At 41.1% G+C, this 18747-nt stretch overlaps 1 protein-coding gene across 1 annotated transcript in view; it reads left to right on the top strand.

Moving 5' to 3' along the window:
- The window catches only part of LOC140729817 (mucin-3A-like), a 31089-nt gene extending 15482 nt beyond the window's left edge, over positions 1-15607 (top strand). The window contains exons 6-10 of the mRNA XM_073050029.1: positions 1336-1498; positions 2082-2258; positions 9196-9302; positions 12551-12618; positions 15220-15607. Of these exons, the coding sequence (XP_072906130.1) occupies positions 1336-1498; positions 2082-2258; positions 9196-9302; positions 12551-12618; positions 15220-15273 (569 nt within the window). The 3' untranslated portion in view covers positions 15274-15607. The remainder of the gene's footprint in view (positions 1-1335; positions 1499-2081; positions 2259-9195; positions 9303-12550; positions 12619-15219) is intronic.
- Positions 15608-18747: the final 3140 nt, after the last annotated feature.

Below are 18747 nucleotides of genomic sequence, written 5' to 3'. Positions count from 1 at the left end.
GTGCCAAATGTTAGTTTCAAATGGAATATGTGTTGTTCCTCCATCCCAAGTGTGGCCTCATCCTGACAGTGGAGGAGGCCATGGATGGACATATCGGAACGGGAATGGGAAGTGGAATTGAAATGGGTGACCACTGGGAGGTCCAGCTTCTTTTGGCAGACCGAGCATAGGTACTCAATGAATAGGTCTCCCAATCTACGTCGGGTCATACCCATGTACAAGAGGCCACAATGAGAGCACCGGACACAATATATGACCCCCAACAGACTCACAGGTGAAGTGTCACCTCACCTGGAAGGGCTGTTAAGGGTCCTGATTGGTAGTGAAGGAGGAAGTGTAGGGGCAGGTGTAGCAATTGTTTCACTTGCAAGCATAGGTGCCAGGAAGGAGATCAATGGGGAGTGTGAAATAGACAAGGGAGTCAAGTAGGGAGCGATCCCTGCGGAAAGCATAAAGTAGGAATGGCGGGAAAGAAGTGCTTGGTGGTGAGAACCCGCTGGAGGTGGCAGAAACTTCAGACATGAAGGGAGGTGGGGTGGTAGGTGAGGACAAGAGGAACCCTATCCTTGGGAGGGTGGCAGGAGGATGGGGTAAGAGCAGACGTGCATGAAATGGAAGAAATGTGGTTGAGGGCAGTGTGGAGTAAGGGAAGCTCCTTTCTTTGATAAAGAAGGACATCTCCTTCATTCTAGAATGAAAAGCCTCATCCTGAGAACTGATGCGGTGGAGATGGAAGAATAGAGAGAAGGGGATGGCGTTTTTCCAGTGGGGTGGGACGAGGAGCAGGGCAGGTAGCTGTGAGAGTCCATGGGTTCATAATAGACATCAGTGGATAAGCTGACTCTGGAGATAGAGACAGTGAGGTCGAGAAAGGGGAGGGAGGTGTCAAAAATGGACCAAGTGAATTTGAGGGCAGGGTGGAAGTTGGAGGCAAAGTGGATGAAGTTGATGAGTTCAGCACAGGTGCAGGGAGCAGCACCAATGCAGATGTCAATGTAGTGTAGGAAAAGTGCTGGACAGCTGTTCATGCAGGCTTGGAACATAGACTGTTCCACACAGCCGACAAACATGCATGCATAGCTGGGACCCATGCGAGAGCCCATGGCTACCCCTTTAGTTTGAAGGAAGTGAGAGGAGCCAAAGGAGAAATCATTCAGAGTGAGGACAAGTTCTGCTGGGTAGAGGAGTGTGGTGGTGGAGGGGAATTGGTTAGGTCTGGTGTCCAGAAAACAATGGAGAGCTGTGGCCTTCCTAGTGGTGGATGGAGGTGTATGCTGACCCACCACCACATCAGTAATTCATCAATAATAACTTCTATTTCTTTACTATTGACAGATAATTGCAGTGCATTGGTTCCTGGTAATGCCGGCAAATATTATAAACTGGTTTTCACTGAGAAGAAGGCTGTATGTGTTTCAATATGTGATTCAGCAAGGAATGACTCAATGAAGTGTGGAAATGGAATTTGCGGAATGACAAACAATGGACCCTTGTGCTAGTAAGAATTGACAATCATTGTTCTCTGAATATTTTCATATCTTTGCAGCCTTAATAGTATTCTTTAGTGCAGTAAGGTTCCACAGCCATGAAATCATAAAGCATAAATAACTTCATGAAGAGTCCACACCATTTCCTTTCTTAGTTGAAATTCTTAGATGGAGTGGATTTGCCGATGCAATCTGGGTTCAATGTTCAAGGATCTGCAATATCTCGAGTCTCTAGATTTTATGATTTGTTGGACCTTATTCATATTGATACCTAAACAAATTTCTATTTCACTACTTTTGGATGTTACTTTGTAATGTAATAAATTTATTTTGTGGGCTTTTGTTAGAAAGAATGTGACCTCAAGTGTCCAGTGAAATTTCTTGATGGTTAGGATTTCATTAAAAATGAATTTTAACACTTGAAATATGCCCAAAGCACTGTCACTGCTCAGACAGAACAGGTGCATCAGTTCTAATAGCTGTGCAATTGTGGCAATATGGGATGGATTTTCAGCCCTGAGGATCCCAAAATACAAAACCAAAAGCAAGAAAGTTCAGTCTATAATAATGATCTTTTACTTCACTTTCTTCCAGTTGCGATGTGAGTCAAGACTACTGGTACTTTGGTGCTCACTGTGATCATGCGATTCACAAGAATGGACTGATTGCTGGTTTATCAGTGACACTAATTGTACTTGTCCTAGGCCTTCTGGCTATTATCATCTACAACATGAAGTTTTGCAGGACCAGAAAGCAATTTGAAAGCAAAAGGTATAGTAAAACATGTTCATATTTGTATTTTTATGTAATTATTATGTTTTCATTCTGGAGATCCTGAGGCTAACAAAGATAACTACTGAAATAAAATTTCCGAAAACTGAAAACTCTTGAAAAGTTACTAAGTGAGCACTTGAAGCACCATAACCTTCTGCTCTCCTTCTATACTGTAAATTGTTTCTCTGACTAACCAAATGACTGAAGTTCTGGCTGCAGTATCTTTAGATTCTTGCAAAAGTAGATTCATTAGATATTGGAAAATGCTTTAACATGCAGGAGATTTAATGGAAAAGAGTGTCAGGTTATATTATGCAGTTTGGAAAGTGAAACCATTGTCAGACTTGCTGTATACCATAAATAAATAGGGCACTAGGGCTATAATGGAACAATGGGTCCTCGGAGTACAAGTACTTATTTCATTAAAAGCAACATGACAGATAGACAGGGTGGCAAAAAGGGCATTTAGCATATTGGCCTTCATCAGTCAGGGCACTGAGTACAGGAATTGAGTTAGAGAGTCACTCGACCGTAAGACATAGCAGCAGAATTAGACCATTTGGCCCATCAAGTCTGCTCTGCCATTTCATCATGCATTATTTTCCCTCTTAATCCCAGTCTCCGACTTTCTCCACCTAACCTTTAACGCCCACAGTAATCAAGAACCTATCAGTCCTCTTTTCAATATACTCAATGATTTGGCCTCCACGGCCTTCTGAGACATTGAATTCCATAAATTTGCTACCCCTTTCACTAAAGAAAATCCACCTCATCTCTGTTCCAAATGGACATCCCTCTATTCTGAGACTGTGCTCTCTGGTCTGAGACTCCCCCGCTATGGGAAACATCTTCACCACATCCAATTAGGCCTTTCAATATTCGAGAGGTTTCAGTGAGATACCCCTCATTCTTCTGTACTCTAGTGAATACAGGCCCAGAGCCATCAAACGCTCCTCATACTCTAACCCTTTCATTCCCAGAATCATTCTTGTGAACCTCCTCTGGATCCTCTCCAATGCCAGAACATCTTTTCTGAGATAAGGGGACCAAAACTGCTCACAATACTCCAGGTGCAGACTGACTAATGTCCTATAAAGCCCCAGCATTACATCCTTACATTTTGATTCTTGCCCTCTCAAAATGAATGTTAACATTGCTTTTGCCTTTCTTACTGCTGACTCATCCAGTAAGTTAACTTTCAGGGAATCCTGCACAAGGACTCCCAAGTCCCTTTACACCTCTGATTATTTGAATTTTCGGCCCATTTTAAAAAATAGACCTTTTCCATTCTTCCTTCTACCAAACTGTATGACTGACCATACAGTTCCCAACACTGTATTCCATTTACATCTTTGCCCAATCTCCTTACCTGTCTAAGTCCTTCTGCAGACTCCCTGCATCCTCAACACAACCTGCCCCTCCACCTTTCTTCATAATGTCCACAAAGCCATCAATTTCATCATCCAAACAATTGATTTCCAACGTGAAAGAAGCAGTCTTCGCAGACTCCTGTGGAACACCACAAGTCACCTACAGCAAACCGCAAGTAGCCCCCTTGATTCCTATGCTTCACCTCCTGCCAGACAGTGAACCTACTATAAATGCTAACTTCTGGTCAAGGTGGTACCTGCAAACAATGCTCCTTCAGTCAACATCTTCTGGATAGATCATGAAACCAAATATTTCACTTTTATGTCTTTTATGTTTGTATTTTGTCTAGAATGTGGTTCTGGAGCTGTTGGAACCTGTGATTTGCAGTTGGAAGATAGTTTGGGTGTTTCAGCGCTCTGCATTCTCCGAGAGAATTCTGTGAGGGATAGGGAAGACTGCCTTTCTATCGCTGTTGGGATCGCTCTCTTGCCAGAGAGTGGAGACTGCCTTTTGATCGCTGGTGGGATGGCTCGCTGTCAGAGTGGGAAAGGCCTACCGCTGTGCCCAAAGAATGTTAGCCAGGTCTTCTGTGTTTTGGATATGGAATTGGATTATAGACATTTTTCAGTTTTATAGTTTTCGATATTCTGTGATTGCAGCCCAAACTTTCTCATTTTTCATTTATGGGGATGGGGGATTTGTGGGTCAATGTGCCTGTTCCATTTTCGTTGGATGTTTTGTGCAGGAGGAGGGATCTGAGGGATGATGATCATGCTGCCATTCTTTTCTTCCTTGGTTTTGTGGCTATGTGGAGAAGAAGAATTTCAGAGTTGTATACTTTGATAATAAATGAACCTTTGAACCTCTGATCTTTCCTATAATACCATGAGCTCTTGCAGTGTTAAGCAGCCTCCTGTATGGCACCTTGTTAAAAGCCTTCTGAAAATCCAAGTAAACAACATCCACTGACTCTCCTGTTATTTCCTCAAAGAATTCCTCAAAGAAGTCAGGCAAAATTTCCCTCAAGGAAACCATGCTGAATTTGGCCTATGTTATCATGCACCTTCAGGTATTCCGAAACCTCATCTTTACTAATGGACTCCAACATCTTCCCAACTACAGAAGTCAGGCCAATGGGTCTGTAAACTCCTTTCCTCTGCCTTCCTCCCTTTCATAAAGAGTGGAATGCCATTTGCAAATTTCCATTCCTCCAGAACCATTGCAGAACCTGGTAATTCATAAATGATCATTACTAATGCCTCCACAATCTCTTCCGCCACTTCTATCAGAACTTTGGGGAATAGTCCATCTGGTCCAGTTGATTTATCTGCCTTCAGACCATACAGCTTCACAAGCATCTTCTCCTTAGTAATAGTGACTACTTACTTCTGCTCCTGACATTCTTGAATTTCTGGCAGGCCTATTGTTGGCATCCTTTTTTATATTACTGGTGAGCCTACCTATTTACTTTTATCTTCTTGTTCTGGCTTTTTAGCTGCTTTCTATTAGTTTTAAAAGCTCCCCAATCATCTATCTTCCCACCAGATTTTGCTCTGTAATATGCCCTCTTCTTTCCTTTTCTTGCTGTCTTTGACTTCTCTGGTCATCCACAGTTGCTTCCTCTTCTCTTGAGAGTATTTCATCTCTGGGATGTATCTATTCCTCACCTTGTGAAATGCTCCCAGAAGCTACAGCCATTGCTGTTCTGCCATCATCCCTGATAGTGTCTCCTTCCAATTAATTTTGGCCAGCTCCTCTGTTGTGCTTCTCCAATTCCCTTTCCTCCACTGTAATACTGATACATCAGACTTTAAATTCTCTCTCAAAGTGCAGGCTGAATTATATCATATTAGGATCACTGCCTCCGAATGGTTCCTTTACCTTAAGCTCCCTAATCAAATCTAGTTCATTACACAACACCTAATCCAGAATTGTCTTTGCCCTTCAGGACTCAGCCACAAACTGCTCTAAAATGCCATCTCATAGGCATTCTACAAATGCCCTCCTGATTTTCCCAATCTACCAGCTTATTGACATTCCCCATCACTATCATAACATTGCCCTTTTTACATGCCTTTTCTCTTTCCTATTATAATTTATATCCCACCTCCTCTCTATTCTTCAGAGGCCTGAACATAACTCCCTCAGGGTCTCTACATTTGCAGTTTCTTAATGGTACCCACAAAGATTCCATACTTTCCCACCCTATGTCACCTCTTTCTAAGGACTTTGGATTTCACCTTTTTTTTACTAACAGACCCTCCACACCCCCTCTGCCTACCTGCTTGTTCTTTCGATACAATCTGTTTCCTTCCATGTTCAGCTCCAAACTATGACCTTCCTTCAGCTACACCAACTTACCTGCCAATCTCTAACTGCGCTAAAAGATCATCCACCTTATTGCATCTCCTACATGCATTTAAGTATAACACCTTCAGTCTGGTATTCATCACACTTTTCAATTTTGCCCCCAGGTTACACTTCAACTCAATTTTGCTCTATCATCTGCCTGTTCTTCCTCATAGTCTCACACTGCATCTATTTGTACAAAACTGTCCATCTTCAGAGCCATCACTCCAGTTCCCATCCCCCAGCCAAATTATTTTAAAACCTCTCTAAAAACTCTAATACCCCGTCTGCAAAGATATTGGACCCCCTTGGGTTTTGGTGTAACCCATCCTCTTTGTGCATATCATCCCAGAAGAGATCCTAATGATCCAGAATTCTGAACCCTGCACCTTGCACCAGTTCCTCAGCCACGCATTCATCTGCCAAATCATCCCATTCTTACCCTCACTAGTGCGTGGCACAGACAGCAATTCAGAGATTACTACCCTCGAGGTTCTGCTTTTCAGCTTTCTAACTAATTCCCTACCCTTTTCCAACCTATGTTGTTGATACTAATACATACCATGACCTCTGGCTGCTTGTCCTCCCCATTTATAATGTTGTGGATCGGATCCAAGACATCCCTGAGCCTGGCACCTGGGAGGTTAAATACCATCTGATTTTCTTTTTCAGGTCTATGTAATCTCCTGTCTCCTCCTCTGACTATGGAATCCCTTATCACTATGGCACTGATCTTCTCCCTCCTTCCCTTCTGACCCACCGAGCCAGACTCAGTGCCAGAGACTTATTTGATGCAGATTCTCCCTGGTAGGTCATCCCTTCCCAACAGTATCCAAAGCAGTATACCTGTATTGATTGGAACAGCCACATGGGCACTCTACACTGGCTGGCTATTCCCTTTCCCACTCTTGACAGTCACCCAGGTACTTGCCTCCTGCAACCAAGGGATGACTATCTCCCTGTAGCTCCAATCTATCACCTCCTCATTCTCCCACGTGAGCTGAAGTTCACTGAGTTGCAGTTCCAGTTCATTAACACAGTCTCTAAGGAGCTGCAGCTCGATGCACTTTGTGCAGATGTGGTTATCATGGAGTCTGGATGTCTCCCAAAGTTTCCACATCTCACACAAAGACCATACCATTAACTTTGCACCCATACTGAGTGCAAGAGCTATGTACAAATAGATAAATAACGAGAGAAAAATGTACTAGAACCTTACTTAGAACCTCTGCCTGTGTTTGGTCAAGCCCATCCTTGCCAAAGCCTGTTGAGCCAAAGCACCCATCCCTAACATTGGCCCACTCCAGTAATAGCCGCCCCAACAATGCCACTCCACTTGCATCTCTCTTCTTCTTATTGGCTCAAATAAAATTCAGTCCCAACAAGAATTGTTACTTTCAAAGGCTCCACCTTACAACAATGTCCCTCTCTCACTCACTACTTCAAATTATGACTCACTCCTGAAGAGACTCGTTCTTTTCAAATGACTCCCACCTTGCAAGGACATCTTGAGCACTACAGCACAGAACATGCCCTTAGGTCCATCTTGTCTGTGTTGGTCTGGTGTTCCATCTACCTCCAAGGGGAACATAGCCTTTCATAACCTCTTTCATCAAAGTGCCTATCACCACATTATCATCTAAATCATAAACAACAATGAACCCAAATGACGAAGTACCACACATGAGGCTCCTTAGCAAAATAAGAGCCCATAGTACTACAGAAAAGATATTAGCATGGATAGAAGATTAGCTGACTGGCAGGAGGAAAAGAGTGGGAATAAAGGGGGCTTCTTTTGTTTGGCAGCTGGTGGTTAGTGGTATTCCACAGGGGTCTGTGTTGGGACAGCTTCTTTTCATGTTATACAGTATATCGATAATCTGGATGGTGGAAGTGATGGCTTTTTGGCCAAGCATGCATAAAGTTAGGTGGACGGGCAGATGGTGTTAAAGGAGAGGGAGTTATCAGAAAGAATTAAGCAGATTAGGAGAATGAGCAAAGAACTTGCAATGGAATACAGTGTCAGGAAGTGTATGGTCAGTCATGCACTTTGTTAGAAAGAATAAAGGCATAGACTATTTCCTTTGGGGATCGAAACTCAAAAATTAGAGGTGCAAAGGGACTTGGCAGTCCTCATACAAGATTCCCTAAAGGTTAACCTGCAGACTGAGTCGGTATTAAGGAAGGCAAAATTGGACTGTTGGAAGGCAAGAGAGATGAATGGACAGATGTTGCATCTCCAGTGACATGAGGATCAGTGGGTGGAGTTGGACAGGGAGCAGATGTTTGGATTAAACATGATTGGTTAGAGAGATCCAAAAGAACTGACAGATTTGTGGACTTTAAATAAAATCAGACTCAATCAGGTTAGGCAGGGATGTGTGGCTGAGATAAAAGATCAGCCATATTGATGGCAGACCTTGCACAATGGTCAAGTGGCTTATTCATGCTTCTGTTTCTTGTGAACAAAGATTTCCAATACTGGGAGTTATGTTTACTTGCTATTGATGAAGGAACTTCAGGATTTTCCACAATGCCAATGTAAAGGTGACAATTTATGTCCTGATTAGGGGATAATGTGGAGAACATTGTTTCCATGCATTGCTCCCCTTGTCAATCCTGTTGAATAATATAGCATTACAACTACATGGCTTATTAGTGAAGGTCATGCAATCAATTTTCCATATCAGTTATTGTTAAGACAGTGCCTGTAGTGGAAGATTATGTTTAGCTATGCCCCGGGGGTAAGCTGTGTGTGGGTCAGTTGATAGTATTTTTGCCTCTTGGTCAAAAGTTGGTGTGTTCCTGCTCCACTTCAACAACTGTAGTATGAATGTCTAGGCTCACGCTCCAATATCAATGGACTGTTGTTCATTTGGAAGTAACATTTTCAGGTGAATTGTTACACCAAGTTCTGTTTTGTTTTTTAGATCATTATAAACGATTTCCTGTGGACCTTTGAAGGACAGCAGATGCTTTATCTGCTGTGCTCTGACTAACATTTATTCCTCTATCAATATTGCTAAAGCAATAATCACTTTGATTTCTATGGAAACCTGCAAACTGGGGATTGGCTGATACTTGCCCTATCTTATAATTGTAACAAAGTTCCAAAAGTACTGTACTGGAACTCTTTCATACAGTATGCAGTGCTACAGAATCACAAATCTTTCTTGTTTTGATTCCCTAACTCGATCACTTCTGTGTTTTATAGGGATGAGCAAAAGAAAAAAATAATGGACAAGTGGGAAGATGATGAATGGGAACGGAACAATTCTAGGAGCAACACTGCCATCGAAGAAAGCACCGAACACATTTATGGTAATGCGTGACTTAGCACAAATATGCATGAAACAGTAATAAAATAGCAGGAACTCTATTTTAAATGGGCTGCTCAGCATAGAAGACACTGTGTTGCTTATGTCAATTTTCTGTGTTTTCTCATTATCGATTCTGAAATTGGTAGGAAAGTCAAACAGCAGAGAAACAAATCCTTTGGCCCACCATGTTCATTCCAACTTTCAACTGCCCATCTATAGAAATCCATTTTACCATTCTATGCCTCGGTAATTCTAGTGCTCATCTAGATGTTTCATAAATGTTGTAAGAGCCTTTGTCTCCAATACCCTCTTCAAGCAGTGCTCTTCAGATCTCAACCATTCTGTTAGTGAAAAAAAGCTTCTTCCTATCTCCTTTTAATGTGAAAGCTCCTGAACTTAAATCTAGGTGTCCTGGTTCTCAACAGCTCTGCCATGAGGAAAGCTTCCTCATGTCTACCCTATGCAAGATGTTCCTAACATCGTACAACTCTATTAGATTTCTCCTTAGCTTTCTTCACTCCATGAATGACAGACCCAGCCTATCCTGTTATTCCTCATAACTGAGTTACTCCATCCCAGGCAACATCCTGGTGAATCATAAAAAACGCAAAGTCTTGAAATCAAAAATAAAACTGAAAATGCTGGAATATCAGAACATCAGGCTGCATCTGTGGGAAGAGAAACAGGGTTAAAATTTCAAGTTGAAGATCTTATGCTCGAATTAGGAAAATGAGAAAAAATCTTATTGAACTGTAAGAAGGGTGGAGAGGGAATAATACCTCTTTTCGGGATTAAATTAGTATGACATTGGGAATAAGTAGCAAGCTATTTACTTGATGCATGAATGGGGATAGTTAGAGGATGAACACATGGCCCAAAGGACAGTGCACGGTGCAGAGGACGAGAAGATGCTCAGCACATCAGGCTGGGAAGTCGTCCACTTTCACAGAGAGAGAAAAAAGATCAAAATCAAGAAAGGAATCAGAAACAGCCGAGAAGGAACAAAGCAAGAGAGGCAAACAAATTTCACTGCAGAATGAATAGAGCTTTCTTACTGGAAGAGAAGTGGCAGTAAATGAAGATCGAAACAACTGCTGATGCTGAAAGTTTAATTTTCATAGAAGTTCTCATGGAGCTATAGAAATTCAATTTAAGTAGTTTCAGTGTATCCCTGGAGTCTCTCCCAAACTTCAACATCCGGCCAAAACTAAGTCTTCTAAAACGGACAACGTAATCTGTTAGCCAGCAACATTAAGAGCCAAGTCAGTAAAGTTTGAGCCATCACTACTGTTGGTTCTGGCCGTATTAAGTAAGACCTGGTGGAGAATATCAAAAAGTTGTGCCAGCAGGCTCCAAAGCCAGTTCTGAAATTTAAGATCTTCAGTCATAGAACATACTTTAAAAAGGAAAATTTAAGTACAATTAAAACAGAAGATAGTACAGACTGTACAGTTAACAGAGAACAGCAGTGGGAAATCTTGAATTTTTTCATTGCTCCCTACAATGCACAGTCTACCCTACATCTTCTCAGTGTTTGCTCCATTCAGAGAAATGGCAAATCAGAGTCTGAATCAAAATCAGGTTTATTATCACTGGGATATGTTGTGAAATTTGCTGTTATGCGGCAGCAGCACATTACAATACACGAGACTAAAATCTGTAAGTTAAAGTTAAAATGTACACACATTTTATATTATTATTTGTATTATATAAATAAGAAAAAAAAGTAGTGAAGTAATGTTCATGAGTTCAATGTCCATTCAGAAATCAGATGGCAGAGGAAGAAACAGCTCCTGAATTGCTGAGTGTGGGTCTTCAGGCTCCTGTACCTCCTCCCTGATGATAACAATAAAAAAAGATCATGTACTAGATGATGGGAGTCCTTTTTGAGACACCACTCCTTGAAGATGTCCTGGTTGCTGGGGAGGCTAGTGCCCAAGATGTAGCAGAGTGAGTTCTAGTGCCTGATGGAGGTGACAGCAAATTAGTGTCAATGCACTAATGACAGTAAAGTATAAAATGTTCTAAAATTAATAATAAGCCAAATAAATCTTGATCTCAATGGTGATCTTAATTCTTGATCTGAAAGCTCCATCAAAAGAATCTTTTCAGCTGAAGTCCCAGTGGTAAGTTTGAGGGATAATACACATCATCATGTTTTCTATAAATTCTTGTAAGAAATTCAGTCCTTAAGAATCACACAAGCCAAGGCCAGAAAAATTATGATGTGTTGAAAATCAGGCCAAGGCCAAAGAAAATGTGATGCATTGAAAATCAGCCTAACCCAAATAGAGAAATTTTGCAACTGGTTCTTGTGAGTCATAGCAGTCACCAGAAATGAGTCTTATAAACTGTGGGATTTTCACTCTCCCATGCACAGTTTTCAGATGTAACAATTCTCTATGGAAAATGAATCTTGCATCATGCACTGCTCTTCATCTGTGAGATCTCCAGCTTCAAAACAATGGCTCAGAAATTCATCTGTACACTTTATTTTCAGCATTAACTGTCTAATAAAGAGGTGTTAAATTCATTAGAACCCACATAACATCAAAGGACACTGATCAGGAAAATGCCTGTGTGGTTTTCTATAAGGACATGAGGTGCCCTGACACTCATCAGAAGCAAAACGTTTGGGAGATCTGCAGTAGAACCGAGTGAATTTTCTCAGGATGAACACCAAACCAATCTCTAATGAAAAATAGCCTCAATTGAACTTGACCAATCTGGGATCACAGTCACCACACCTTTGTGTAGTCAGTGGACAGAAATTCCATTAGTTCTTCAAGAGCACAACTAATTCTGTGCTCATCAAATTAGAAAAAAAGTGGCACCAACATTTGTCTCAAACTGAGGTCTACTGTAATCAATATTTCTTGTGAGAAAAAAAGTGATGTGAGTTACCCTGTCACAGGGGCAGCATCGTAGTGAAACATTTTATAGTACCGGGTTCAATTCCTGCTGCTGCCTATAAAAAATTTGTATGGTGACCTCAGGTGACACCAGAGGTTTCTTTCAAGTGCTCAGTTTCCCTCTGCAAAGCAAAGATATACAGGTTGGTAGGTTATTTGGTCATTGTAAATTGCCTTGTGTTTGGCTGGGATTAAATTGAGGGAATTGCTGGGTGACACCGTTTGGAGGACCAGAACTGCTTATTCCATGCTGTATCTCAGTAAATTAGTAAATGATCTGTGATTTCTGTAAATATATATATTTGATTTGATGATTATTGTGTGCATTTATATTCAGGATCAATAGCTGAAGAGGAATCCTGCACCAATTCCAGGACTTATTTGACATCAATACCAATGACAGAGGTTTGTGTTTATACTGTGTATTGATGATACAACGATGAACCAATTACAGTGTCACATGAGAACAATAAGTTGAAGAGAATCTCACAGGATTGGAGGGGGGTAGAAAGGTGTAAAACAATATCAAAGTCAAAGACTAAGGTTTAAAAATGGCGATGTACAACAGGCCAATAATTGAACATGCCTCAGAGTGATGCAGTTTGCTGAGGTTGCGATTGGGAAATGGGAAAGGCAGCAGATGGTCTGGTCATGAAAGGACCTGAAAGCAAGGACAAAAACTTTATGACTGTCAAAGTACAAATTTCAAAGTATACTTCTTATCAAAGTATATATATGTCACCATATACAACCCCGAGGTTGATTTTCTTGTGGGCATACTCAACAAATGTATAGAATAGTAACTGTAACAGAATCAATGAAAGACCACAAACTGTTCAACCAGAGTGCAGAAGACAAGAAACTGTGCAAATGCAAAAATAAGAAACAATATTAATAAACAAAATAGGCAATAAGCATTGAGAACATAAGATGAAGAACTCTTAAAAGTGAGTTCATTGATTGTGGGAACATTTCAGTGATGGGGCAAGGGAAGTTGAGTGAATTTATCTGCTCTGGTTTAAGAGCTTGGTGGTTGAGGGGTAATAACTGTTCCTGAACCTGGTGTGAATCCCAAGGCTCTCATACCTTTATCCCGATGGCAGCAGTGAGTAGAGTGCATGTCTCGGGTGGTGGGGGTCCCTGATGATGGACCCTGCTTACCTGTGACAGGAATAGCAAGAATCAGTTTTTATCAGGAAACAGATCTGGTGTGTGAACCGGACTGAGAGCAATTTGACAAATAGAGAGTCTAAAAAAAATCATATTAACGATGTGTGCAGAGAACAATAGCAGAGCTTCACTGAACTGTTTGGCCATTGTAGTGAAAGTACGCACAAGTTCCTTCTGAAGAATTCAGCTCCAGTCCTCCTTTTGACCCAGGTTGTAATGAAAATTCAACAAACATAATAAAGCACAAATTGTCTTCAATGTGCAAGTCATAACTGGTGAATAGCTCTAGCAACAGCACTTGGTATCATTGTGTTGATGAAAGAAAGTCAACTTGGTTTGGAATGACCAATTGGATATGTCCTGGTTTTAGAGGCAAGGACAAGTCTGGGAAATTATTTCACATTGTGGAACAGATGCCAGAGTTGTAATAACACAGAAATTGCTTGGATACATGTTTAGATAGGTCTAAAATCAGGAAATAAACTCATCCCATAACCTTTGTCTATCTATGACTCTCATCTATTCTTGCTGTCAAATGTAACTAACTAATTGGCTAAAAATTGGCATCTTTGATGGTGGCAAACACAGAAGGAAGCCAGGTTGGATTGTCCACTCAGTATTCCATTCTAAAGATAATTCTGTAAGAATCATCATCAGCAACAACAATAACATCTTTTTAAAATCCCAAAATAGACAATAACAAGATCTAAACTGCCAAATTGTTTATGGCAATAGTTTAATTCCCATCACCAAATCTTTCTCCTTGCTTGTGCATACTGTGTATTATGATTTATGGAGAAACATAATTTTGTATGTTGTTGAATTTTAGAAAATGGCCAGGAGACTTTTCAAAGTGTAAACTCTAGAATATTCCATGGTATTGGCCATAGCATGCCAGAGGAGACAGTGCTATAAAGATAAAGTGGAAATTCGGCCTCCATTGTACCTGTGATCAGAATAAGGATTACAAGGGTATGTCTATTGTGGGCCAATACAAAAAAAAATGCCTAAAAGTTCTGACAGAAATTGAAGTTGTAAGTAGGAAATATTCGTTTAAATGTAGCTTTTCACACTATGCTAAGTTATCACCCATTGCATTGGAAAAGGGAAATATGACCAAGTGGGCACTTATCATTTGGGCTTAAACATTTGGTAATACAGATTACATTCAGGCTCCATTTTAAAGCCGAACATACCAAATTATCTCAATACCTCGGCAAAGTTCTATAGATGTGTGGTGGAAAGTGTGTTCACCGGCTGCATTATGGTCTGGTATGGGAACACCATTGACCTTGAGCAGAAAATCATGGACATCATGGAGCTCAGGACATCATGGGTAAAACCCTCCCACCCATTGAACACATCTATAGGAAAAATGGCCATAGAAAAGCAGCATCCATCATCAAAGATCCTCACCACTCAGGCCATGCTCATTTCTCACTACTTCCATCAGGAGGAAGATACATAAGCCTCAGGTCTCACACCACCAGCTTCAGGAACAGTTACTACCCCTCAACTGTCAGGGTTTTGAACAAAGGGAGATGTCAAATGATCACAGTTACTATTCTATACATTCGCTAAGTATGCCCGCAGAAAAAAAATGTATGTGGTGACATGTATGTACACTGATAATAAAGTTTTCTTTGAATTATGATATATAACTATTGCCTCTTGCTGATGTTTGAGCTGCCTCTAGTGGAGAGAAAAAATACAACATGAGAAAGGCATGTCTCATTTCCATTAAAAATGTTAGACAAGAAATTGTAATAGAATTCATTTTCAGAAAACATGAAATATTTGATACAGAGAAATAAATAAATCACTTTTTCTTTTCAGCTGAAAATCCAGAGGTCAAAGATGAATATATATAATTTCTGCAACGACGTGTAAAATGTCCAGCTGGAACTACTGGAACTTTGATCAAGTATATGGTCTTCATTTTGCTTGAAAGTATTTGTTTGCGCTCTACAAATGTAATATGTGTACCTCTTCATGAGTTAAGTAAAACTTACTATGTTGCCCCAATATTATTAAACAAAAGCTAACCAGAGTTAAATGAAGCAATAGGTCCAAAATTATTAATTCTCTGAGCCATGCAAAATCAAAAGACATTTTCTTAGAAATGTAAAGAAATTTCTCAACAAGTCCTCTATTAAGCATTTTTCTGTACTGGTAATTCAATGATGAATGAATTGAATTGATGGCATTATACTGTATAAATAAAAAGGAATGGATCAAAATGCCATTGTTTCTAACTTCCAAGTTTCATTAAAACACTGAATACTAAATAGCCTTTAAAAGGCCAACATACATCTCACCTATTATGAGACAAATGCTTGACACTGTGTTGTTAATGTTGTTTTGTTATTCAAGAAGGGAATAATCCTGGAAACTATATACCAGTGAGTGTCACAAGAAGTTACTTGAGGGTGATCTTGAAGATTTGGCTCTTCGAGGCTTCAGTGAAGAGAGGCTTCTTTCAGAGAAAGCGAAAGCAGAGAAAAGCTCTTTTTTTCTCTTCCCTTCTTTATATCTGCCCAGCTAGGACAGTAGAGATGCCAGGCAGGATAGAGGAATGCTCAATCTCGTATGATGTGGGAACACATGGAGATCTCCAGTGTCCCTGACAACTACAGTTGAGAGAAATGCATCCACATGCATCTTCTAACAAACCGCATTAAGGAGCAGGAGCTGGAAATAGATGAACTCCGGATCATTTGGGAGGCTGAGGGGAAGATAGACAGGACATATAGAGGGTGGTTACTCCCAAGGTGCAGAAGACAGGAAACTGGGTGACAATCATGCAGGGGAAAGGTATAAGGAGCCAGGCCATCATCCTCAACAACTCTGGACATCATCCTAACAAACAAAAGTCATGCAGTGGTCGGGTCTCTGGCACTGAACCTGCCTCTGTGACTCAGAAGTGGGGGAGAGAAGAGGCACGCTGTGGTGACAGGGAATTCATTAGTTCAGGGAACAGACATGACGTTCTGTGGGTGAGAACGAGATTCCCAGATAGAATGTTGTCTCCCCAGTGCCAGGGAGATCGAGTCCTCAGCATTCTGTGGGAGGGTGAACAGTCAAAAGTCATGGTCCACGTAGGTACCAATGACGAGTGACAAGATTCTGCAAAAGGAGTTCAGGGAGTTACGTATGTTAAAGGACAGGAGATCCAGAGTTGTAATCTCAGGATTGCCTCCCATGCCACGTGCTAGCGAGACCAGAACTAGGAAGATTATACAGTTTAATATATGGCTAAGGAGTTGGTGTAGGAAGAAGGCCTTAAGATTCTTGAATCATTGGGCTCTCTTCCTGGGGAAGCTGGGACTTATACAGAAGGGATGGTTTGCACCTGAACTAGAGGGGAACTAATATCCTCACAGGGAGGCTTGTTAATGCTCCATGGTGGGTTTAAACTAGAGTTGCAGGGGGAAGGGAACCAGAGTGCCAGAACAGCAGAGAGGTTGTGGAGACAGAGATTTGTAAGACCTCAGACAAAGTCAAGAATCTAAGGGTTGAGCATGGTGCGACCAGTGTCCCGAGCTGCATATATTTCCATGCAAGAACTATGATGGCAAAGGCAGATGAGCTCAAGGCATGGGCAACATTGGGAATTATGATATTGTAGCCAAAAATGAGACAGAAGCAAGAGGGACAGGACTGTCAGCCCAATATTCTGGGGTGCCATTGTTATAGATGTGACAGAGCTGTAGGGGTTAAAGGAGGTGGAGTGGTGTTATTCATCAGGGAAAATGACATGGTAGTGCTCAGTCTGGACAGACTGGAGAACTCATCTAGTGAGGGGTTATGGGTGGAACTGAGAAATAAGAAAGGTTTGACCACGTTAATGGGGCTAAACCACAGACCACCCAACAGCCCGCAGGATTTAGAGGAACAAATTTGTAAACAGATCACAGACTGTTGCAAGAAACATAAGGTTGTTATAATAGGTGATTTCAACTTTCCAAATATTGACTGCAAATCCCAACTGTAAAAAGACTAGATGGGATAGTGTTTGCCAAATGTGTTCAGGAATGTTTCCTTCATCAGTAGTTAGAAGTTCCAGTGAGAGAGCGTGCAATTAGGGAATGAGACAGGGAAGGTGACAGAAATTTGTGTAGGGGAACACTTTGCATCCAGTGATCACAATGCCATTAGTTTCAAAGTAAATATGCAAAAAGATAGGTCTAGTCTGAGGGCTGAGATTCTAAAGTTAAGAAATGTCAGTTTTGCTGGAATCAGAAATTATCTGGATTGAGACAGGCTGTTTCTGACAGAGGAGTACTTCAAAAGCAGGAGGCCTTCAATGAAATTTTGAGGGTATAAAGCTTGTATGTGCCTGTTTGCCACTATGTTTACCACAATGCCATTAGTTTCAAAGTAAATATGAAAAAAGATAGAACTGGTCCACTTGTATATGTCTGTCAAAAGGTAAAGATAGCAAGAATAGGGGAGCCTGCTTTTCAATAAATATTGAGACCCTAGTTAAGAGAAAAAAGGAGATGCACAGCAGGTATAGACAAATAGGAACAAATGAGGTGCTTATAGAGTACAAGAAATGCAAGAGAACACTGAAGAAAGAAATCAAGAGGGCTAACAGACAAGAAGAAGGAGAATGCAGAGGGATTCTACAGGTATGTTAAGAATAAAATGATTGCTTGGGACAAAACTGCTCCTTTGGAAGACCAGAATGGTAACCCATGAGTGGAGCCAAAAAGATGGGGGAAATCTTAAATGCATTCTTTGTATCTGTATTTACTCAGGAGACCGATACAGAGTCTATGGAACTGAGCCACTGTGGCATCAACTTCATGGACCCTGCACAGAATACAGAGGAGGAGGTGCTTGCTATCCAGAGGCAAATCCCCAGGATCTGACAAGGTGTTGCCTCAGACCCTGTGAGAAGCAAGTGTAGACATTTCCGGGGCCCAAGCAGAGTTATTTAAAACATTGTGGCAAAGCTCTCTCAGGTCCGTTCTGCAATATTGTCTGTCAATTCTTCCTCTGTCTGCCCCTTTTTCTTTTCCCCCTGCACTGTTATCTGAACAATGGACTTTGGGAGTCCACTTTATCTTGTTATGTGGCCATACCATCTCAGTTTCCTCTTATTTACTGTGGATAGTAGGTCTTCATAGTGTCTCATGTGCTGGGTGATGGTTATTCATACTTCATAGTTTGAGACATGATCTGTATAGGAGATGTGAAGGAGCCTTCTGAAGCATCTCATTTCTACCACCTGGATCTTCTTTTGTCGTTCTGCATGTGATGAGATCTGAAGGATTATTCAATGTGGACTGTTACTTTAAACAGAGAGAGAGTGTGTATGTGCTAATTCAGAGATGAGAGAGCAACGAAAGCCTTTGG

Source organism: Hemitrygon akajei, chromosome 6 (assembly GCF_048418815.1).
Source record: "Hemitrygon akajei chromosome 6, sHemAka1.3, whole genome shotgun sequence".
Taxonomy (NCBI): Eukaryota; Metazoa; Chordata; class Chondrichthyes; order Myliobatiformes; family Dasyatidae; genus Hemitrygon; species Hemitrygon akajei.
The sequence above is the reverse complement of the archived record's forward strand: the minus strand, read 5'-3'. Positions and strand labels throughout refer to the sequence as shown.